Source organism: Chiroxiphia lanceolata, chromosome 11, assembly GCF_009829145.1.
Source record: "Chiroxiphia lanceolata isolate bChiLan1 chromosome 11, bChiLan1.pri, whole genome shotgun sequence".
NCBI lineage: Eukaryota > Metazoa > Chordata > Aves > Passeriformes > Pipridae > Chiroxiphia > Chiroxiphia lanceolata.
Genome location: NC_045647.1, coordinates 13,066,819 through 13,092,010, shown reverse-complemented (window position 1 = coordinate 13,092,010; position 25,192 = coordinate 13,066,819). Strand labels below are relative to the sequence as shown.

Below are 25,192 nucleotides of genomic sequence, written 5' to 3'. Positions count from 1 at the left end.
CACACAGATCCATACAGAGCTCCCAGACTATGAGATGATGGAAGCTCAGCTACCAGGCACAAGTTGCACACGATGCAGGTATTTTTTAATTATTAAAAATATATATAGAGAAAAAAACCTGTGTCTCCCCTCCATAGTACCCATGCTCTCGGCTCTTGTGAAGCCTGGAGGTTTTATTCCATCAGGCCACTGAAGCAACTACTGAATCTTCTGGGTCAAGCATAAGGTTTCTGAGAACTGTTTCTCTGATGAACATAGATAAGGAATATTTATCACAAAATCCAAATGTTTTGATTTCATGGGTTTTTTAAATTAACCTATAGGTGTTGAAACTTTTTATATTTACTCACTAGTTTGCAGCAGATCTTTGACTTGTGTAATCATATTTAAATGCAGGAAGTAACTTCTCACAGGTTTTTTTGACAATAATTTCAAAGTCAGTGACAGCTGGGTTTTAACATCGTTATTATCCAGAAACTGGACCATGAGTTCTGTCACCACATTACCCAGTGAGAAATGTTTAATGAAAAGTAATTCTTCACTCTAGGACTAAGCACAGTCAAATCCCTTTTACCATTACAGTTCGTATTTTTAGCAACAAGTTAAAGGACTGACTAGAACACAGAAATTTCTGGACCAGACCACACTGAGCAACAAACAGAAATATCTGAAATAATATTGAGTATATTTGCTTACCCTGTGTCAGTCTCTTATAAGGCTGGGTTTTTTCCCCCCATACGATAAACTAATCTGAATTAGTATTCAAGGGTTTGCCAGTGTGAATTCATTGTGAAAAACACAAAACAAGGATGAAATCTATCAGGTCAGTCCGTTGCCCAAAGGGTAGCATTTCCTAAGATCCCAGTGAAGTGTTGCAGACTATTTTTCAAACCTAATTAGACTTCTGTGAACACAAATGCGTGCATCCTTAAGTTTTACTCAAAAAAAAAAATATTGATTCTACTGAAGTCTACCCTGAGTTTTTATTTCATAAAAAAGAAATTATTAAACTAAAATGTACCAGCCCTCCCACACAGTGGTCACAAGTTAAATAAAAATGCAGGGTGTTTAGATTTGGAATACAGATTTCTACAAGAGAAGGATAAATTAAAATGGTGCATGAATCTGGTGTACCTGAGTCTATACTAACTGATAATGCTAGTATACAGATGGACAGGATGCAACTGCATTCACAGCTTGAGTTGGTGTTGCTTTTAGTCTGATAGAAGTATAAAAATGGTTCTAACCTAAGCCTCAGTCTACAAAATATTAGAAAAAAAAACCAGAAGTTAATTCCAAAATCAGTATAGTAATTAAAAAAAGAGAGAGAGAAAAAGGTAAGTTTGGTGCTTGATTAGAGTATATGCTCCCAGTACTCTACAGGCAGGTCAAATTAGAAAAAAAAATAAAATTCTCTGCCTAAAATAAATCCTATCCATTTTGAAACTAAAATAAATGCTTTCTACAATAGAATAGACTCAATTTCATTGCTAATGGAGTGTAACAAATGACCACACACACAACAAATAGGCAGCTCCTTTGTTAAATAACTGATTAAAAGACTCTTATTGCAGTCACATGGTTACAGATTAACACAGAAGGTGGCATTTCCAACACAGGCCTACTCTAATGAGAGCAGATTGAGACTATAAATTACATAATATGAAATAGAAGCCCACTGGGCAAGGCTACAGGATTAAAGCGAACTTGAATGAGGCAGGACAACCCTTTTACTGGAGAGGGCAAGTTACACAACCACTATGTCTGGTCTTCTAATTGCTACATTCAAATGTGTCCAAAGCACAGAGGTATCATGGACAAAGCAGTGCCCATGAGGACAAGCATCCACGGCAAGGCTATTCTGCACAAAATGTAATTAGGAGTAATTAACATGCTCATATCTTATTTAGAGACCACCTCTGTGGTCATATAATTAAATATCCAAACAGTCACAAGGAACAAAGCAGTATCACCTGTGATGTACTATTCAAACAGTCACAAGGAACAAAGCAGTATCACCTGTGATGTACAGACCAAAAGCAATGAAAAGACAGGGAAAGTCTAAGAAAAGCAATTACATATTAATTGTGGGACAGCATGCACAAAGTAGATCTCTTGTTCTACCTCTTACTTCATTGTGCTAATCAAAGGATCACTCCTCACTGTATTTCAAATCTTCTATTTATTGGAAAGTTATACACACACGCACACCCAAAAATAATCTACCAAACAACACATGTACTGTACTATTCTAAGCTTGCAATATTATACTTCTTAACTTCTCTGTAAGTTTGTCTCTGATTAGGCAAGACATGTCATTTCATATAGAAATTGTTAAATATTAACCACTGCAGGCAAGATCAATGTTTTAAATTCTCTGAGAGTTTCAAGGGCTATTACCATTGTAGAAGGGCGAGGGGGAAAACCATGGCAAAAAAAAAAAAAAAATCCAACAATTGAGCTACCAGATAAATTTCTTTGCCCATAATAAGTGGATTAGAAGCAAAGATTGCAGTAGATATTGTGCAGGGAGCATAAGGTGCTCATTAAATTAATCCCTGCTCTTTGTGAGGAGCTTTTCCCCAAAGGAGTCCAAGTCCTGTCTCAGTTGCCATAGCACAATGCAGCTGACCTCTGAATCTCCCACGTTCCAGGAAATCACCCCTTAAATGTTGCTCTCCATTTGATGTTTTAAACCACATGGCACATCGAGCAATACAAACTTCACTGCACTGTGATCTCACCACTTCCATGAGTATTCCTTTCCCAAGCCCCCCGAGCACAGTGGAACAGGTTCAGGACAAATCCAGAGGCAGAGGCAGGTGATGGAGCCCTGTGTGTGTCACACCCCCCAGGAAAAGGCAGTGCAGTGTCCTTAGCCCAGCCACATTCACTCACCACCTCCAGAGCTCGTGTTTTCCATGAGAATGCCAACCTGCAGCACTGCATGGGTACACTGAACACAAAATCTGGGATCTGGATGAGCAAGGGACAAATGCCACCTGCAGAGTATTGCTTTATCAGAATTTGTACATACACGAATCAAATAAACTGAAAACCATTATGAAGCTGTTTGACTTGCTGGGAAAAAAGGAAAGTTTGAAACACTTCGATAACTCCCCTTTTTTGCACAGTAGTTGGAGATCTTAAGAAAGGGGGACATATCTGTAGGAAAAAAAGTAATAAGTATATGTTCTGATTAGAAATGTGTCTGTGTTTTCTGAGGGACCACACAGGTGCCTTACATGTATCTGAAAGGGTACCTCTGAGAAAACTTCTCTTATCACAAGTTTGAATCCTAAAATTTGTGATACTGTTGCCTGAAAGGCTGTGGCTACATCCATAGTTACAGAGACAGGAGACTGGTCTTAACATAGCAGGAAAGAGTTGCTTTCCATAATTATCTCACAGGAGATGAGAAGGTAAAATATTCAATTACACATTAAAGCAGTGATTTAATTAAAGGAATTAAAGCAATAAGACATTGTTATAGGAAGGCTGGATTAACATCCTCTCCATCACAGGGTTTTACTTACCAATCCACAGATTTATATTTTACCAACTGGGAAACGAAATGCAAAGATGCACAAAAATAGCCTGACAAAACCCATCCTGTGACAGGGAAGGAAATCCTTTCAGAAGAATTACTGACTTTTGTTAAATTATTCATTCTAAATGCTTAGAAATGTGTCTGCACACAGACTGGTATAAAAATAAATAACAATTCAAGACAATGTATTTGCATAGGCACATCATACCCTTAGACCTTCTAAGTCACAGACAGACTCACTTCAAAATCAAACACAAAATAACTTACTTTTAAAGCCTTTTTTATGGTACAGAAATCTATTTAACAATTGAGGATCCATTCAATCTACTGAAATAGATTTTCCCCACCCTCCAAAACAAAAAGTCCAAAACCCAGAAAAACTGGAAACCATTCAATTAGTTTGTATTTCAGATTGCTTTCATATGAAAATATTTCAAAAACAGTCTTTTCAGAACATACCTCTGAACACACTTCAGCATTGCTAATTAGAAGAAAATAATTTTGTAAATAATGGAGTTATGATATAAGATCTCAATGAATGGAAGTAGGTAGAAGTGCATGTATATACACTAATATATAAAAATATATACATGTGCATACATAAGTATACAAACACACACACACACACACATGTAATTTGCAATAACACAGAAAAGGGAAAACCATAGCTAACAAAGTTTTGAATCATTTTTACTGTTGAGGAAAAGGCAGGAAGGGATTCACTGTTCTGGGCTTTATGCTCCTCTCCAGTTTATGGTACACTTTTATCAGGGACAATGTCTTTATCAGACTGTTAAAAACCAAAACCAACCAAAGAAAAATAATTTGAAGAAATCAAGTAGAGTAAAAAAATAAAATCCAAAAGGGATTAATGTGGAAGGAGGAGAGAAAACTGACCAAATATTTAATAAAAAGTCAAATATCACAGGCCAGAAAAGGTTCAAGTCACCCTCCAAAGGGTGGATTATGTCTGCATGAAAAGCAGCTCTATTACATGATTTTTTTCCTTTTAATTTTAAAAAGCAATCAGTATCTCCTTAGCCAGCTGAGAGCACTTTAAATCTACAAGGAACCTTCGCATCAAAAGCCTGTTGATGGCCCTAGGAATCACAGTCTGTGTTGAAGCAGCTGGGAATAAGGCAGGAGCACACCATCATTTTCTTTATAGAAAGACACCAAATCACAACAATAATCCAGATTTCCATTTGAATTTCTACTCACACTGGTTTTATGCAAGATTCCTTTAAAAAAGAAAAAATCCAGTTGGTTTATAAATTCTCTTTTTTATCAGCAACGTCCACATGTGTACATACAAATATGCATGAGCATTTCTGTGCACCCTTCTAATTCTTAAATCCCTAACCTGTACAGAAGCTGCTAAGTTCAAAAGAATATTTCAAAAGAATATTCAGACACTAGAATTCTCATCTTTTTTTACTTTGTAGTCTGTCAGTGCGTCCACACCCATCCAACTAACACGTTGATCTCTCTCTTAAAAAGCCGTGAAAAGTACCTCTTGCCAAGACCATATTTATTCCTTTAATGACTCCAAAAATTCCATCTGCTGTTGTTTCTGTGTTATATGTTTCAAGTTTTCACTGTTTTCCATTTCAAATCACATTGAAATGTTCTCAAAGTTATCAAGCTCCCCACCAGTTATATCAGAGAGAATGAGAAGTCAAGACAGAGTCCAGTGATGAGGTACAAATAGTACAAAACAGATATTAAAAGGTATGAAAGAAGCGAGATAGAATGAAAGAAACAATGCACAGTTCTAGAAAGAAATCCAAAGAGCAGGGAAAGGTATCATATTAATCACACAAACATCTCTGCAATCCCCTGCAAGAAATCCCCTCATTTCCTGTTCAGTGTGATCCTTGGTTCCGAGGTAACCAATTACAATTGCACGAACAAGTGATAATTCATTTCAGCTCTTTCAGAGAGAGGTGGATCTTCCATCATCTTTTAAAGCCCTCTTTCACTTCACCTTCATGCCAGTAGCAGTGTTGCCTCCCTGTTCCATCTTTCACTTCCATGGCTGTACCACTGACAGTTCCATGGGAAGACAAAAACATCTGAAAGCGAGTTTTCCCAAGCATGAGGCTTTTTGTTTTAGCTGAACGATGCCTTATTATGCTTTTTGGGACCCTAATTTCAGAATACTGTATTCTAACACTAAATGTTTTTAAAAGAACAGAACCTGCTACCCTGCCTTTCAGTATCACTGTTCTTTATGTCACACTGGCAAAAGGAACTTGCGATCACAAATTCCTTAGTTTTATAATAAAACTGGTTCCCGTGTATTTTTCCGCTGCCCTCTACTGTTCAGAACACCAGTGACATTCCAGGTTTCGTTTTCTCAAGAGCGACACAAAGATCTAAACATTAACTCTATTGTTTTTAAGGGAGAAACAGCCAGAGGTGACGCCACAGCAGAGTCTGCACCGAGCCTGGGACACAGTTTGGAAGGTCCAACTTCCCACCCTGCACATGTTCAGCTGGCAGGAGCCCTGGATACTGGTGTTAGGAACAGAACTTGCTTGTTCCTCACGTTGCAAGGAAAACAAACAAATGAAAAAACAGACTCTGCTCTAAGTCTGTTACAGCACAGCAGAAAGCTGAAAGGGAGGTGAGGTCATATGTGGTGCTTAAGACCTTGCCACTGAAACTATTTAAGCCCTTCTGAGAAACCCTCCCCATCCCTGCCAGCCAAAATGGCAGCTCCTCCTCACCCTCCTCTCACCACGGCAAGCCCGAGTTCTGCAGTGCTTATTGTGATGGATCTGAGATTTTCCGGTCAATGTAATAGAAAATGAACACTGAAGTGAACAATGAAATGAAAGTTATATTCAATGTGTTTAACATTAACAACAGGAAATGGGTGTGCATGTACGGGATGCTGTAAGGACAAGGAGTAGCAGAGCTTTGTTTGAGGACTGGTATTTATTCTGTCTTTATTTAACCTTCTTCCTTCCCCTTTTTGGAAGACAGAGGAGAGGATCAGTAATGGGAATCTAGCAGAGTTAAATACACTGAAACTTCTTTACAGTTTACTGTAAAGTCCAAATCAAATACAGCTAAATAAGTTACATTTATTTCTTACTCCATTGGAGTTTTTTGTTACATGAGTGAACAGCAACCTCTGTTATACAATCCTTTCTCAGAACTTGAAGACTGCTATGTAAATTATGCTTTTATTTAACACAATCAATATCTAAGGATACTAAATTCACATAGGATATAAATAAAAACTAAGATGCAGTTCAGAAGAGTCCACACACTATTTAGATTCATTCTCTGCTCTTCTCACAAATGCTTTTCAGCTGGGTTCTGTCAGATCCAGTTCTTTATGCCCCCAGATAACATAATCAGTCAGCATGCAAATAATCCCTGGACTCCTTTGCCTTTGGCAACTTCATCTGAAGTGATGAAGTTGCAGCTCCGAGCCTTGTATGTTGGTGTGGAGGGAGTTTATTACAGGTCTAGTTGTAAAACCAAGACTAATCAAAGTTGGGGTGTTTTAGTGCTCTAACTCTATCCTCAAAGGTTTTGTGCACTTGCACATGGTGACTTCCTCTGCCTGGACAGCAACAACCTGTACTTGCTGCTGCTGACCATTTAATCACAGCTGTCAACAACCAGTTCTGGGCCCAAACTGCTGTATCTGTGTATGTAAGAGGGAAGACTTTTTTTTCTTGGAACAAAAACCACAAAGAAATTTTCTCACTTGAAAAGCAGATTCATTCAAATGACATGATTTCTTTTTTTTTTTTTTTTTTTGGTTTGTGGCTTTCATTGCTTGTTTGTTTTTAAAAAATCCAACTAAGCTTCTCATTGTAAAAGGGAGGTTGGATCACTGATGCTGTGCACAGCACCAGAACCACATACAGCAGAATGAAATAATCTCCATAAACTAGGTCTTCATGTGTCATTCAATTGGCTGATGTGCATAAACTGCAGTCACTCCAACCTTTTCTAGTTCTCTACTGCTGCTCTGCCTTCCCCCAGTCTCCTGCCCTCAGCACCACTGTGCTGCTGTACCTTTAAACCACAGACAGGTTCCTGCATGTGGCTTTTGATGTAAGTGCCTCAAGTGCTGCTCTTCAGCATCACAGAGAATAGAGAAAATGGCTGCACCCAAAATGCATTTTTCTGCAGATAAAAACAATACCACTTCTAGTGAAACTGCATGTTGCTATATCTATTTTGGACAAAGCATATAGAACAGGAGATGGAATTTGCACCCAACTTAAAAGATTTCAAAGTGAGCGCGGCAATATTAGTAGAGGCTAAACAATCTGTGTGATTTTACTTCAACCACACATTTCCCGTGTGTTCCATGAAAACTGGCATCTATTTTTCTTCTGCTATAAATTTTCAACTGAAAATTTATCTAAAATACATACCCATAGCAAATATGCATATTAATTACATCCAAAAAGACTACACCAATTTAATAGTGTGGCAATTAAAAATAGCCAGTCCCAGTCTTAAGTTACTTAATAAAACTTGAGAATTCAATTTTATTATGTCTATTAAACTAATTTTATTCACTGACTAGCTCTTCATTCATCTGACAGTCTTAATAAACTTTCCAAGCCTGCTGAAATTTTGATACCTTTCTTAAACACGATTTAAGTCAGAACTGCAAAAAGTACACCAGGTAACATCTTAAAAACATTCTGTGCAATAAATTTACCACAGATCATCTCTTTCACTATTGAAAATTGTCACAGGGAACATAAAAAACCTAACACACACACACACATATATAATATATATAATATAATCCCCATTAACAATCCAGTCTTAAGGTTCAGCGTACTTAAGCCTCATTCTCCACAGCAAATCCGAGAGCATACAGGCCTTTGAACACAGTCACAGAATTTTGGTTGGAAAAACCCTCTAAGATCACCAAGTCCAACCATTAACCCCACACTGCCAAGGCCACCAGTTACCTATGTCCCTCAGTGCCACATCTACCTGACTTTTAAATCCTACCAGGGATGGTGACTCCATGGGTGTCATCCTTGGTAGCCTGTTCCAGTGTTTGATAAACCTTTCTGTGAAGAAATTTTCCCTAATATCCAATCTAAACCTGCCCTGGTGCACCTTGAGGCCGTTTCCTCCTGTCCTATCACTTGTTACCTGGGAGAAGAGACCGACCCCCACCCAGCTACAGCCTCCTTTCAGGCAGGTGTAGAGAGCCCTAAGGTCTCCATATCCCTGACTTGCCTCACACTTCAGGCCTCCACCTTTACCACATGTTTTTAAGAACTTCAAAGTGCAGTTTCAGTCCATGTAGACACAAATATTTTGACACAGATTTGCTTCTTAAATGAGAGGAAGCTCTCTAGTTCTCCAGCAAGTGAAAGGATGCTATAAACTGGGACTGGAGCTGCAAAGTTAGAGATCTGTTCACTTGTGTCCTAGTGTGCTACTCTTATTCACATATTAACAGCCCAAAATCAAAACCCACACAAATCATTAAGAACAACCCAGTACTAAATGCTAACCATTGCAACATGTAAAACAGGTCTGAAAAGTTTTTACGCCACTAAGTTTGAAATTACAGATTTTAATTCTATACTTCATTCTACTGCTTAATTAACATTACAATCAGGAAGCATTTACCTCAAAAATATTTAACCTGAATCTCCCTTGCTGTGAAATAAGCCTGCTTATTCCTGTGCTACCCTTGGCAAATACAGAGGAGAAGTGCCCACTTTATAATTGTTCCCACACACTCAGAGACAAACATGTACTCAGACCTCATATCACGTCTTGGTTTTGTATACACAAGATGCACTAAATCTTTTAAACTTCCTTCAAAGGCTGTATTTTCTACAGTTATTATCAGTCTTGATAATTTTCTGTGCACATTTTTCCAATGTACAGAGTCTGTAACAGCACCCAGTTTTCCAGGTGTTACCACATCCACATGCTGCAGAGCAGAATCATTCTGCACTGTAAATACACTGGAAATAGGATCTGTTGCAGCTTTCACTTTGACAATGGATACACCAATGCACATTGCTATAAATGCTCCCCTAGCATCAGCCAAAATCCTTATTTTCATGCTAGGAGACAGAGGTAGAGATGATTATTACACATGTATGATAAAAAAAAACAAAACCAAAACACCTAAACCCACCATCCTGCAGCAACAAACTACCAACACAGAGAGAAAAATAAACCGTCCTCCATCCCACTGGGAATATCCGAGTGTATTACCTAGACCAATTTCTTTCCTTACAGAAGGAAACAATCCTGCTAAGCAAAATTTTGTTTTAATCAATACCCTGTTATAAATCCTGGCATGCTTGGAAGCAATATCTGTGCAATTTCAACTTAAACACACACAAACAACAAAGAGTTCCACGACCCCAGTTTCATGCTTACCTGGTAATGCACAAAAAAGCAGCACCACACCATGAGGTACTTTGTATTGTACTCAGATTTTAGGAGGTTTCTTAACATTCAACGTGACTATGAAAAGTCTTTGTTACAAAGGAGTCCCTATGTCTCTCCTTCAGTTTTGGGCAGGAACTCCTCCCCATGCAGCCACACAGTTTGCTCTCGCTTCCTGTCATGCAGCAGACTACAAGTGTCAGAAGCCGAGGGATCCGTATTGTCCTGTCCATCTCTGTTGTGGTTTGCTCCCACAGACTTCTTCCAATAATATTTTAAACAGACAAAAGTGGTTTAGCAATTGCCAACAGATGAATGGCACCAGTTAAAGATATCATTAACATGCTTTTAAAATAAAAAGTTGGTGTCTGGGGACTTTGAGACTCAGTAACTGAAACACAGTCCATCTCCTACCTGTGCAATTCTCAGTCTTAAACAGCAGCAATGGGCTTTAAACTCAAGGGCAGACAACTATCTCCAAGTGTAGATGTCTCAGCAAACTAAACAGCTGGTAGATACTGGACAGAGCTTTTAAATATTTATTTTACAAAAAACTTTTAGTATTTGAAAAGTTAGGGGATCTGCTAAGCAGGGATTCTTAAATTAACAGAAAGTGTAATAGCAAGAATTCAGCAAAGAATGTTTTAGAATCAGCCCAGAATAAAGAACCAGAGATGAGCTTGACAGAGCACCCAAAGTTTGGATGTGAGGAGATGTCAAGGAAGTGCAGACTTTGATTTTATCCCTGGTAGTTCAGTATAACTGACGAGAGAAACTCCATTTTTGTTGATTCTCCTCCAATCTGGATAAGGAAGCCTTTAGCAGCTGCATCCTATGAAACCTGGTGAATCTTTGTTTCACTGGAGTTTTGAAAGCTGTGTATCTTAAGCATCAAGAAAGCATTCAACTTAAAGTTATTGCTCCCTCAGAAATATGAAATAAGTCTGTTCCTTAATGACATAAAATTTCCCGGCTCACTTGGATTTTCAAACCTGTGGATCTCCTCCTGCAAGGCGGACACACACACTGGTGTGTGATCATCAGTGTGACTGAGAACTTGAGGTCAATAAACTGACAGGATTAGGTTCCAGACTCATAATCCAAACTGCAAAATATAATAGTTCCTTGAGAGTTCTTATATTTGCATGACAAATCATTCTGCAGACAAGAACAGCTGAGTGAGACTGACTTGCTAATAATGAGTCTTCAGTGGGGTCTCTCAAACTGTCAGCTGGGTCACCAGTGTTTTCTAGTACATGTTTCCCTTTGATATATACTCAGTTAATTTTCTGGTTTGGTCACCTTATTAAGCTACATTTCTTCAAGGTAAGAAAAGCTAAGATTCACAAGATGCTTATCTGCAAGTCACCAAAATACATAACTTCATACACATTACATGAAAATTTGTGTTTGCCTATGATTCATTTCAGCTGCATTTGAGCAGCCCTGTTCAAAATCTAGACACACATAAATATTAACTTCCCTTAAATAAAGTTAGGTAGAAAACAATGCAGAATATTGACCCCAAAAAATGGAATCCATAATCATCTCAAGTGGTTGAAACACAAGCTTTGGACAGCTTTTATACAAGTCATCCTCAGAAACCAGCAAAAAGAAACTACTGAGAGAAAGATGAGATTTGGTTCTTTTTTAAAGCATATGTGGACTCTAATGTAAAGAACAAGTGCATATACAGGGAGAAGTAAGATCCTGGAACTTTTCTAATGCTTTGTACACACACTGTAAATACCCAGTGAAAAGTTTCCTGAGTGCTCTACCTGCTAAAATAGTTTCTATGCATGTGTAAGATCCCGCATTCTTGGTTTGGGAAAACTTCTTGATTAGTCATATTAGACAAATTAATATGTCCTCACTACTATTGCAAAGAGACTTCTGTGTTTGTTTAAGACTTAAGTAATAATTGTGTGAGAAGTTCAGGCAAGTATCCATACTGGACAAAGAAGAACAGCTGAATGTCAACAGTTTCATTTTAACATACCAGTACAATGAATACATTTTTGTCATATTTTCTACATTAACAGATACAAAGTTCAAGCCAGATATTCAGCAAAGCCTGCAAACTTTCTTTACTACATTCTCTGTGTTAAACTAGAATTAGACCTTTCAGGTGCAGGGAGGGTGAGTACTGTTTGATAACAGTTTAAGCACTGAAAAAGGTATGAAGGCAATCTGGGATTTTCACTTAATTCAGCTCTTGAGTGGATGCAGCTGAGTCATTTCACTTCTAAACCAACAGAGCTTCATCTGCACATGTCACTTAAGGCTGAATTCCACCCCAAAAGAAGTGCTTCAAACCTTGTCTTAGTAAATTATTTACAGGTGTCTGAAGAGTCTGTTAAAGCATAAGATTAATTCAGTCTAAAAACGTAGTTTAAAAATTAGGAAAAACAATGTGAAATGCACTAAGAAGTTGACATGAATAAATATGAAGATTTAAGATATTATGCCTGAGCAAACAATAAAAGTCATTTTAAAAACAGCTATCTTCTTTCTCCTTTAATTAAATTATTTGGCAATAATATTCCACTTTTTATTAAATATCTTATATCCTGTAAATTATTGTAACTATATATATCTATACACACACAGATAATTAATTCACATACCCTGCATCCTTACACTTCACTCCTGGTCCGTCCCTATCTTGTTCAATCTTTTGTGACTTGCTCAGATCTACAAACACAGAGCTGTTTTTGCCAGCTGCCTACTTCCAGTGGGCAAGAATGTCAAGACAAATGTAAATTTGGGTAGGAAGATCACAGCACTTCAAACTTCATTTTTAAAGAAAACAAGCCCTTAGTGAGGTGGTGCAATCTTTCTTCAGAGCAAAAAGTTTCTGCTGAGCTCGGAGGAAGAAGATAAAAGGTGAAACTGATACCAGTGAGGCACCAATTCCTTTGAGAAAAGGAGCTGTGACATCTCTGCAGACAGAAAATGCTAACTGAAAGACCCTTCAGAAAGCAGACATTTTAGGGCAAGACTTAAAAAAATTACTCAAGCATTTCCATTTTGGGATAATGTAAATGCTGTTGGCCTGTCCTCCCTACCTAAAGATGAGCTAAAACCCAATCTAGTCACCTTCTTTTCAGACTTTTCCAGCAGAACACAGTCTATTTTTCAAAGGAAATACATATAAATTCTATATATAAGCCTGCAATTTTTTTTTTCAGGGATTCTTTACTTTCTCTTTATTAACTTGTCAGTAGATTTAAGTTATTTCTTAAACCATCTTTCACCCCCTACAGGAAACCCTAATCCTCTGCTACCAGAATTTGGCAATACCTCAGCCAGCATTAAATATAGGAGTGCAATTATTTCAAGTGTTATTGTACTCATACGTTTGTGGTTTCTCACATATAATCCCAGAGATAACGACATGGAGAATTCTAAGATAATGCTTCCCAGAATGTGGAAAAGTTTGTCAAGGTTTTGTGAAGACACTGAGAAGAGAATCATTTTTATTTTTTCTTCTAGGATTGTAGTAGTCCAGAAGCAAGTGCCTCACCAAACTGCACCAGTCACTGCCCAACTGAGCACCCTCAGGAAGTGCTGCAGTTCCCCTCTTATCTCCTCCCAGTATCCTTCCAGTCAGGACATGCAATCTAATCTGCTTAGGATTGCTATAACTGCCCTCATTTCACGACCTTCTCACAAGGCTTTGGACTGGCAGTGTCTGCTGGCACATAGATTAAAACTGCTTTCTCATTGTGCATTATGAGTGTTTTAAGAACACTAAATATAACTCTCTCTGAAAAGCTTTACAAGTAACCACAGTCCAGAAAGAAACAGCACCAGCGTACAATTTTTGCACCAAAACCAATGTAATAAGTATTTTTAAATGTGCATTTTACAGATCTTTAGAACATTACCTCATATCATGTTAGGATCATATTTGTATGCAGTGCTCCATACATCCTCAATCAGAATGGGATAGCCCATTTCAAAACATGTAGACGAATCCAGGAATTACAAAAATCTGTCACCATGAATGAAATATAAGAGCTGCAATAGATCTGAATCTACTATAAAAAATTTAATTTAGCATTATCTAACAAACGTTACAGTATGTTCTTAGATATGTTTAGTTTGTAAATTCTTTCTAGAAACAATAGTTTATTATTATGTTTACATGATATCTAGCAAACTGGAGACCTGTTTTGCTGGCTGCTACTGTAATAAGAAAATTTGTTTCCAGGCTGCAATAAATAGAGGATACCATCATATCATTCTTATTATGCATTTGTGGCAGAGTTAAAAAGATAGCCATAATTTTTACTTGCTGTATACATTCTAACCACAACATTAGCTTTCAAGAAGAAAAGCAAACAAAACAGCAATTCAAGTCCATGTGTGCAGCCAGCTGTGTCCACTGTCATGTGGATCATCTGAATCTGAAACAGTATAGCATCAATAAAACACCAATATATAGTTAAAAAATGCTTCTAAAATGCTGGTTTCTCAGACTGAGTGGCATGAAATTCATCTGGACAACAGCATCACCCTCTTAACCATTACAAGCTTCTGAAACAAAGTCATAGGAAACAGTAAATTCACATCACGTGTTCTGGAAGAGCAGCCACTGGTGGGGTGGGGGAAAACAAATACAAAGAAATGGGCAGAGTTTGGTTTGAGTTAAATTGAACTGGGGTCAAGTTCATCTGCTGCTGAACAAAGAAAAGAACAGTAAATGACAGCAGGAGTACAAGGTAACACCCAGTCTATGATTAAAGACAGGAAATCTGCTATATAACAGAACATCCAACTCAGCCTAAGAGAATGACAATTGGACCTATCTGCTTCATCACATGCTGCCTCTAGCTCAGTATTGTTTGTATGTGCAAAAGAGCTGGCATGACAGGTTAATAGCATATACAGAATATTTCTACTATAAATAACAAACCACACCCGGAACAAAAATAAACTTGTTACAAAGCACTTACAAAGATCCATAAAATAAAACCCTACATCATTAACAGAATGACCCTATGAAGTATTTTTTAAAAAAAACCACATCAATTCTGTCAAAAGATAACATGAAATTATAAGAAATCCTTCCAAATGGGAGATATCTGATTATTTCCCTTATCAGAAAAACTCAAAATATTAATTGAATAATTGAGCTGTAATAAGCAGAATACCTACCCTTTACAACACAAACCATGAATCTTGCAGGTGTAAAAGTCTATGAAGGTCTCTTCAAGAATGTGTTAGCTGCTGTAAAAGCACAACTTGAAATTCTTGCCCCAAGAAACAGAATCTAAAGTGTCTTTTCTATAAGTAGCATGTAATTAACTTGAAAGCACCTCTGTGATCTAGGTAGACAGGTTTCATGGCTGTGTTACTTAACTCACAGATGACTTAAGATGTAGAGGCAGTGAAAGTTTAATAAAACAGCTACTGAACTGAGTTAGTGAAGTCACTGCAAACTCCTATTACAGCCCTCTCTAGATAGCACGAGCAATAACAGCTCATAAAACATGCACAAAATGTCCTAAACCATTAAAATCCTGTTGGAGTCTTTAGGCCAGCCTGCATCCCTCTCCTTCGTAACTCACCTCTAAACAACTCACAGATGTCTCTCCAGAACATGTTCATGATTTTTGCTGTACTATTGTATGCAAAGGACTTCGCAATTTACCTGACCCATTGATCCTACAAAAAGATATGGACATTTGTTACAGACCTAAGAACTAACGTATCAACAAACTGTGTTTTGTTGGAATTTCAGATAAAACATTCCAGCATGACAAGACTAACCTGACATCACACACTGCAGACAGAAGCCGTGGTAATTAAACCATGCTGAGTCAGCACCTGAGTTTGGAATAATACAACTTGGAATTCTTCAAAATCATCTTACCCTGCACTGCTTTTTAAATTCAGTGTATACATTAAGAATAAACAATTCTGATATGTGTTTTGGAACTGCAGATGGAATTGACTGCTATCCAGTTACGCAAATGCCACACAATGAATTTCTGATAGCATCTCTATTGTTTGCCAACATAAACCTTGCTGTTCCAAGAGAAATTAGTCTTGTGACTAATCAACAACAGTTCCAATGGTTTGTTCAAAAACAAAACCAATAACAAGCTAAACCTTTCAAAACTCCGCCCACAGAACAAGCAGAGAGACATCAAACCCAACTCTTTTACAAACAAGAATCAGTGTCCAGGGTGTCTCCTTGCTCCAGTTTATAAACCCTAGTCAGAATCGTGGATCACTGAAGGAAATATGTAGCACTCCTGTTGCCCCTTACACTGCTGCTATCACAGAGTGAAGTAAAGTTTCCCTGCTCCAGGAGTGCTGCAGAGAAAGAACTGCAAGAACAGACTTATAGAATCGCTTCTTACTATTTTTAGTATCAGGGACAGAGACATTCTGGTTCAAGACAGGCCAATGCTGGACAGCGGCACAACAGCACCTCCCCAAAGGCTGGCTAAGAGCAAGGCTGAGCAGAGACAGGCAGTGAAAGGGAAGGGCTGAGGCAACTGAACTCTGGGACAGAAGAGCTGGAACCCACGGAAAGGAGACAGAGGATGAGATGTAAAAGGAGCAAGCAATGGACAGTAATACATCATCTCTTAGAAAGCACGAAAGGGAACATGGAATTTTTCTTTTCAAAGAGAAAGAGGGATGAGACAGGTCAAGCATCCACCTGGTATCTCCTTAACCTGCTGCAGGGGGTTGGAAGAAAGAGAGGGACTCTGCAGATGTAAAGGGAGGAGCAGCAGCAGCAGAGCAGCTGTGGGAGGGCAGGGATGCCAGCCAGACTCCCCTTGCCCATGGCACGGGAAGGAACCAGTCTCTGACTGTTGTCATAACAGGTATAATTATTCCACTCACAGCTATGCTGTGATTACACAAAGTATAGAAAAATATGCTGTCAATGACATAAAGTCACCATCCTCCTGTGAGGAAGCTATTTAAATTGTGCATAAAAGTACATCAAAATAACAGAAAACCAAAAGTGCTTTTTAATGTATATGATAACTTGTGTTCTAAAATCATACTGGATAGACTAAGTAGGTATGGTATTTAAGCACATTTGATCTAGAGACAGCAGTGCATAACTTGGTTTCAACAATATGAATAAAGGCCTGTCTGATACTACTTCTAATAAGTTTTTGTTACAGGTAACATCTTTGCTTAAGCAAACGAGTATCAGTGGACACAGATCCAGTCAGAATCCAGGATAGGTATAGAGGTGCTTTCTATGGTAGCACATGATTATGTAATTTATGTAATTAATCATCAAGTTAAAGCTAGGAAAGAACTTTTCTCTTTTAGTAATTTTTATCTTATTGAGATTCGTGCACCCTGAAGGCAATAACTGAAGTCTACCAGTCTGCACAAAAATAAATATACTGCTTTGTAAATACTGTCTGAAAAGTGTGGCATTCTTCTCATTTGGCATGAAAGACACGTTTTTTGCCACAAGCACACATGCAGTAAAACTAGCAAAGAAAGTACACATCTAAAACTCACCTTCAGCATGCTTAACACTTTTTTAATGTCAGATTTCTCATAAATTAGATCAGCCTTTCCTACAAGTGACCACATCTGCAGCTTGGTTAGTTAAATGCTTTTGCAAAACTAAAAAGAAAACAAAAAAGGAGGAAATAGGAAGAAGCCTAGTTGCAATAAATTATCTTCAATCTTCAGGCAACTGCACACTAAACACATGCCTCAAACTATTTAAATTACAAAATGTTGGTTTAGATTTCACTATTTATTTTTAGCACTGAAGTTCTTCAGCCAAATTTGTTGGGGGGGAATAGAGAAATGATCTTAATGGTTCAGATGTTTGTTTAAAGCATGCAGGAAATGATGCTCTCTTGCTGGAACGGTGGAGAGACATATCAGAGATAAGCACAGACAAAACCAGCATCCTCTTCAGCTCTGCCTACAGCCCCAGTAATCTTCACTAATCAGGTAACTGCTTTTCTTTTGATTATCTGGCAGTTTCTCCATAGTCATCTCCAGTGTCAGCATAAGCAACATGTACCACTACTTCTGCAAACATATCTGAATGCTTCAGTAGAAAAAAAAAAAAAACATTTAAAGACTTCCAGTCACATATCTAGGTCCAGAAGTTTATCTTGCTGGCAAAACCAGAAAGTGGGTCATTTTAAGGGAGCAGGAAGGGAGATGGATAAAGAAGCTGAAGTCTTAAGCACTTGAGAGTTTCTTAGTCTTCTTGAGTTCAGAACTTCCTTATTTGTAAGACTGACTGCTTTTACTATGGAAAAAAATACCACACAAGTGTGTAACTCAAGACTGGATCATACCTAGCAAAACCCCAGAGAAACTTTAATCCTGACATCATCTGTGTGTGGGTGACTGTACCAATGTGACCCTCATTTGATGGAATGCTTTATTACTAAAACTGTTTGCCACCCTACATGGCAACATAACACACTATTTCCACAGACACTAAGAGCAGCATATTCACCAATCATGTACAGGCACCAGACAGTGGTGCTGAGGAAAGCCACTTACCTGCACCAAGGTTTTAAGGGAAGGGTGGCATGGAAATGAGAAGAAGAGTGAGAGTTAATGGCAACCAGAAGATAAAGCCAAAATGGGATTAATATTGATCTCTGTGCCAAGATCTTTGCTGTTGCCTTCTTTACATTCATTATTGACCTGCCTCTGAATTGCCCCATCCCATCAGGTATTTGTTTCTTCTCCTTACCAAGCCCCAGCCACAGATTGCTCCCCCACCCACATGTCACCTCATCACTTGTAAAGGCTGAGCTGATAAACCTGCAGTGCTTTATAGAAGATTTCTGACTCCTCTGCATATTTCCACCAGCTTTCCTCCATTTCTATACTTTATCCATTTCCACTCTCTTTCTCTCACGCATCTTCCATGGCTCTCTGCTTTCTCCACCCTGGCTATCCTTCTTTCCAACTTGCAGATTCCTCCTCTTTTCTTCTCCCGTCCTATACCCATTATCTTCCTTTGCTTTATTCCTTTTCTACTCTAAGTACCACACCCAACACCTGACCTCCTAAATTTTGGCCTTCCCATTGCACTGCCCCTCCAGTGAGGGATATTCTTACCTCCACAGGTTTTCTGTTTGATCCTCTGAAATGACAGTTCTCACTATAAATACCCCTATAAATCCCTCCATAATAGTTTATTTGCTGGACACCTGACTGTAAAACCTCTTCAAAGCCCAAATTAACCTGATGCCTTGTGTATGCAAAGGAAGAGCATATAGTGGAGAGATTGCACTGCTTGGTAACTCTTAATTCAATCTCAACCAGATTTTATTTGTTTAGTTAAAAAAAAAAAAAAAAAGAAAGAAAGAAAGAAAAGAAACTCCCTTCTCCCCAGTGATACCTAAATACCGTCCAAAGTTCTGGAAGTAACTGCTACCACTATCTAAAAATGACAGCATTGGTAGAAACACATGATAGCATCTTAACTGAAAATCCCCATTGAGAGAATTCAACATGATCTCTAACCATGGGGCTTGAGAGAGCTGCTCAGGATGGAAATAAGCTGCTTCTGATAAATTTAAGTAAGGAGAGGAAAAGAAGTGCAGAGGAGTTTCTTTGGTAAATGTGTAGCATCTGGGCCTTCCTTATCTTCCTTTGAGGTTTACGTTGGTGTATGTTCAAAGATGCTTTAACATGAGCCCTTATCAATGTGATGAAGAGACCTTCAAAATCAGTGAACTAGCTGCAAAGTGAGGACAGGCAGATGAACACAGTGTTGCAATTTGGTGCTTAATCACTTGATTATTCTTTATTTTTTTGTAACTGTTAAAATGACCCTGTATTATAGTCTCCTGATGTTCTATATTATGTACTATAGAAATAGCACAGAAGTTGAAAAGAACATAGCTATGAGTAAGTCAGCTCTAGAGTTGTGTTTGTTATACTCAAGCGTGGCTCTGCTCCACTGTCAACATTAACTTAGTTCTTTTACCCAATAAGGTTTCAGTCTTGTTGGAGCAAAGACATCAAAGCTAACCTTTTATCATTCACCACCTCTATGAAAACCTTCGTTACTTTAAGTCTGCTCACTGGGCTTTTCATAACACAATTTTTCCATCCATCAGAATACAGTTAATGCTCAGACACTGCAAACATCAACAGACACTGAGACATCTTTTCCAGTGCTCACCTATGTTGGTTTCAGCATCCAAACAGACCAAGTGAACAACTGATACAAGTTCTTCCCTCACAGTAAATGATAGTGTGCTCTATTTAAAACACCAAATTAGAATGCAAGAGTCACTACCAGATACTGTAAAAAATATTTTGAGCAGCACAGACCAGTAAGCCTGTCAATGCCATTTACCCTTTCAGCAAAGCATTTATGTCTGGCTACTTAAATGCTTTGTTGGAAGAAGCTCAGAGAAAATTTATATACTCTTCTAAGTACAAGTCAGTCCAAATTACAGGTAATGGTAATATACTATTTATTATACCAAAAGAAGTTTGTAATGCAGAAAAGCCTTTCCTTTAACCAAAAGATTACTATGACTTAGATACAACATGCAGTGACAACTTCTCCTAGACTATATCCCAGGCTACAGCATTTACACACGTGGCAAACACACCATTGCCATTGAACACCACCACTACCAAGGTTTCCAACAAGTGGTGTACAAGGTTTCAGAGGTCATAGGGAACAGAGAGAGGACAACATGCCTCTCTGAACAAATTAACCCCTGTAAGAAACAGATCTCTGAAACCTGAAGCAGAAAAGACTAAAAGCTCCTGATATCACCAGCAAATATTAAGGTTCTAAGTGTCACTTGCTTTGCTTTTTGATGTATCTTTTCAGTCAGTTACTGTGGGAATCCACATGCTTTGTATTTCCTTGCTCAGCCAACCAAACAGAAATAAAACCCATTCCCTTCTGCCTTGTAAGAGACTCATGTAATTTTTGTTATGATTCTCCAACTGTATTTCTGAAAAAATCACATATACAAACTTTCAACAAGATAACTTTACAAATATACATACTACAGTAAAACAGAACTTAAACTATATGGATCAGTTCAGTTTTCATTATTTATTTTCAGATATGAAAATACACCCTTTTTTTTTAGAAGTGGCACTGTAGGTTAACCTACTTTAAACTATCTCCCACACCCCTCATAACAATACAGCCAATCACATTAAAAAAAAAAACCTGGTATTTTTTAGAAAGCCTTTTAGGAGGGCACAAAAATGAAAAGTTCGAGTCTAATTGTTCAGCCGTGATTTTAGTCCTTGCAGATCATGTTTTAACTACAAAGTTACACTGCAACAAAATGAAGGAGGTAAGAATGTTAGAGTGTGAACAAAACAATACTAAACTTACCCCTCTGAAATTCCAGCCCTTGGTGGAAGGAAACAAGGAAAAATTGTTCTGTTGCTGTTGTTTCGGCCTGCAAGATGAGAAAAGACAAGTGTTTACCTTTTCAAGCTGCCCTGTTTTCTGTATCAACAGCAGAATGACAATAGAGGGAGAAAAGAAAAACACAAACATGCTTCAAGCACCAAGACACTTCAGATTTCCTTGGCTGTACCTCTGACAGGTTTCTGTCTTCAGTGTAGTTACAGGTTTTAATTCAGATTGAGAGCTAAGGGACATGGCAGCCTTACAGGCCTTCAGAGACTTGATGACTGTCAACAACTTATTACTCCCACTGATTTTCCACAAGGAGAGACAACCCCGACCCAAACAAGCTGTGAAGATGCAATTATGCCATGTGATGCAGGACGGTGCAGGCTGCAGCTGCACGGGATGAGGACACAAAGAGCCTTTAATCCTGCCACTGAAGCCACACGAAGCACCAGCGCAAAGCACGTCAGCCACACTCTGGTGTGACACTAAAAACTAGAAGCCGACTTCTGTTTTTACTCCTTCCAAAAAAAAGAAAAAAATAAAATAAAAATCTTTCTCCTACTCTATAATTATCACTGTACAATTATTTCTGAAAAGGAACCATAACATTGTCCACTTCACTCTTAATGAGTCCTTTTCACCAGTACGATCTTAAGTTACTTCACAAAGGTAGGCAAACATTGCTGAGATTTTACACATGAAGTCAGATCAAAGCTCGACTGACCTGCTGGAGCTGACCAGACCAACAAAGAGTTTGGCAGCAGGACCCAAGTGCTGAGCACACTGCAACTCCAACCATGCAATTATACACCTTACAGAAGCTACCACAAATAATAACAGGGACACCAAAACTTGGTTAAACCCCACAAATTAAATGGCTGCTTTTCAAAGCTCACCATCCAACAATAACAGGACAGATATTCTGCAGTTAAAGCACTGAACTAACACGAGTCGTTCCTGCTGCTTATAGTTCCTGAAGGACTCCAACATACCATGCCCCAGTTTCTTTTCTGTAGAGTCAGAATGGCAATAGTTTTCACAGGTTTTCTTACTGTCTTCTCTATTTTCGTGTCAAATGTTTGGTGTATGGACGTTTTTCTTATTATGTTCATTAAAACATATCATAGAGCTGTGATCACAGGAGATTTTTTTGATGCCAGCATAATGCAAAAGATAAAATTATAATCATGATAATTAAGTAATTTTTGTAACATCAAAGGTTGAGATGTAAATCTTCTCAGTTTTTCACTCTATCAGTCTGCCAACCAGAATCAATATTTATCAATATTGAAATGTATTGATAAAGTCATTAAAAAGCAGAAGTCACTACACATGACAGACTTTAACATCAAAGACTGTCCCACTAATAAATCCTCCTAGTACAGCTTTCCAAGTTAAAATATTATGAAACTGAATTCTAACATAAAAGCCTCACTGGAACAGTAACTGCATTATGAAAAGAGAAAAATGTCATTAACAAAAGTTACACAGATTATTGTCCCAATGGTGTTTTGCAGCTTTTTAGTCACAGATGATCTCACACTGGAACCAGTTAGATTTTCAAAAAACATACTCTGAGCTTTACAGAAAGTTGTACTCAAAAAATGTGTTTAAATTTATGTTTCAGCACTTTTATCTTCTATTTTAATGTTGTTCTGGTATTTATTTTAACATTTGATTAAGAACTGCACTAGTTTTATACTAGTTAAGCTGAATATAGGGGAAACAACAGATATTTCAACTTCAATGTAGCAGGTGTTATGATATTTTAGACAACGTTTCAAGGGAAATGAAGACTACATTAAAAATCATCTCCCCACAATCATTCTGTAATGAGAACTAAGAACTCTGTAATAAGCAATAAATTTGTTGAATAAGCAATAAATTTCACGGAATCACAGAATATGCTGAGATGGAAGGGACCCACAAGGATCATCAAGTCCAACTCCTGGCCCTGCACCTCAAGTAATAAGACATAATTCTTCCAAAAGCAAGACCTCATTTACCATTTTCAATTTGGTCCTTCACTATCTTATTTTGATCACTTGGTCTTCCCATCTGTCAACATCAGTGAGAACTGTACTGAAAAAGAAACGGAGTAAAGCAGAATTTTTCAAACAAAGAAAAAAAGAGGAGTCAGATTAATAGGCATTAACAGTGATGAGCAGACCTGACTTTTAGAGGCACTTACGTCTAAGATAAATCACTCAGGTACTACAGTAAGGCTTTTCCAAATGTCAAGTACAAGACAGGGATGGTGCCACTGTGATTAACATTTGTGAAACGCACCAAATAGATTATCACGGGTTGGATCGCGGCTGAGAAAAGGAAGCATCGTAATAATGTGTGAGGTAAAAGAGGAGTTCCTCCCTACAATTATCGTAACAATAGTTTGAAAGCTGTAATCTGTAACACTTGACTTTTCCTACGCATGGATCTCTTTCAGCTAAAAGACTCCAAAACACTTTCTCCTCAGTACCGCGGTTTTAAGAATGAAAGACTAGAAGGTGGGGCTATAAAGGAACTCTTAACACTGTGGGAGGGAGGGGGTCACCTGCCAGCTGAGCTTGGTTTGGGGATCGCTAGGGAAAGTTTACCTTGGAAACAGAAGCCTGAAACCAAGTCCCTCCAGTGTGAGAGAAGTGCAAGCAGAGACCTGTCCCTTGGAAAGGCAGCCCGTGGCGATCCTCAACATTCAGCCTGTCTCTTTGTTTGGGTGTGAAATTCCTCCTTCTCCTCATTAGCAGATGTTTTAACTGTTTATCTTCATTTGATCTTCAAGCTCCAGCCTTGGCAACACAAACCCTGGAAATGGCATCTTCGTGCCTCAGTAGCTCCGATGTTCCTTAGATCCCTTGAAACGTTTACAGGGAATGACCAAACTACATTGACCTGCTCACCTGCTACTTTCCTATTGGGATCCTGCTGTTCAGTAAGAGCCATTTAGAATTTTACCGAACAAAACTTTGATTACTGCAGGAACTTTTGACACTGGTGCTATCCCTTGAGCTGTGGTACTGGCTTTGACCAAGGTGCTTCTACTACTCTTTTGTACCCCGGGGAGTAAAATGCTTCTGTCCTTAACATGTGTAGGGTTTTCTATTTAGGTTCTCTCACACACATACTGTGGATATATAATAAAAGTATCTGTTGGACAAATATATCCTTATTGAAGTCTTTCTTCAGACACAATTGTTAGACACCAGATTAACATGCCTCCTAGAATAAATTAGTGGAGATTTTTTGTGCAACATCTACTGTGCTGTAGGTTAATTATATAATGACAATCGGTAAGTAGAAGTGTATAAAGGAATCTAAAAACAACAACATAGGCTGAATGTTTTAAAGCTTCTATTACACTTACTAACAAAAGTGTATTATCTGCCTTGAAGCATGATGATGAGATAAATGAACAATTTATGGCAGTTTATATTAAACTCAAGTAACTTTTACATCTTCATCTGATCCTCCAGTCTATCTGCACACAGAATCACTGACTACAAGAGGATTGTTTTAGATATGCATATCCAAGCTGTGCATGTTTTGTTTAAAATACTCAGCTGCTACATCCGTTTTCAGATAAAAGCACATTTCACAAATCTACATGAATACTCAGATAAAAAAAGGAAAGCTCAGACCACTTAGAGACAAACTGTGCTAAGTAAAAATCTTTCTCAATCTGCAAAAAATAAAGGTTGTTACTACAGCTGTGAATAGTTTACAAAGATACTGTTAAATAATAAATAGTACTTACTGTTCAGAACTGTTCTTTGTAATGTTGTCTGCCTAACCTATCAAAATTGTACACTAAGATACAGTTCACAAAAGCACATTTATTTTAATACACTGGGATA

The 25,192-nt window shown here is 38.0% G+C and overlaps 1 protein-coding gene across 2 annotated transcripts in view; it reads right to left on the bottom strand.

Moving 5' to 3' along the window:
* Positions 1-25,192, bottom strand: part of ARHGEF3 (Rho guanine nucleotide exchange factor 3) — a 114,423-nt gene that overhangs the window by 58,508 nt on the left and 30,723 nt on the right. Inside the window, exon 3 of one of the 2 annotated variants that reach the window (XM_032699279.1) lies at positions 21,312-21,378. In XM_032699279.1, coding sequence (XP_032555170.1) covers positions 21,312-21,378 — 67 coding nt within the window. Of the gene's footprint in view, positions 1-9,952; positions 10,001-21,311; positions 21,379-25,192 lie in introns of those variants that run through there. The other variant, XM_032699280.1, reaches the window with a different exon arrangement.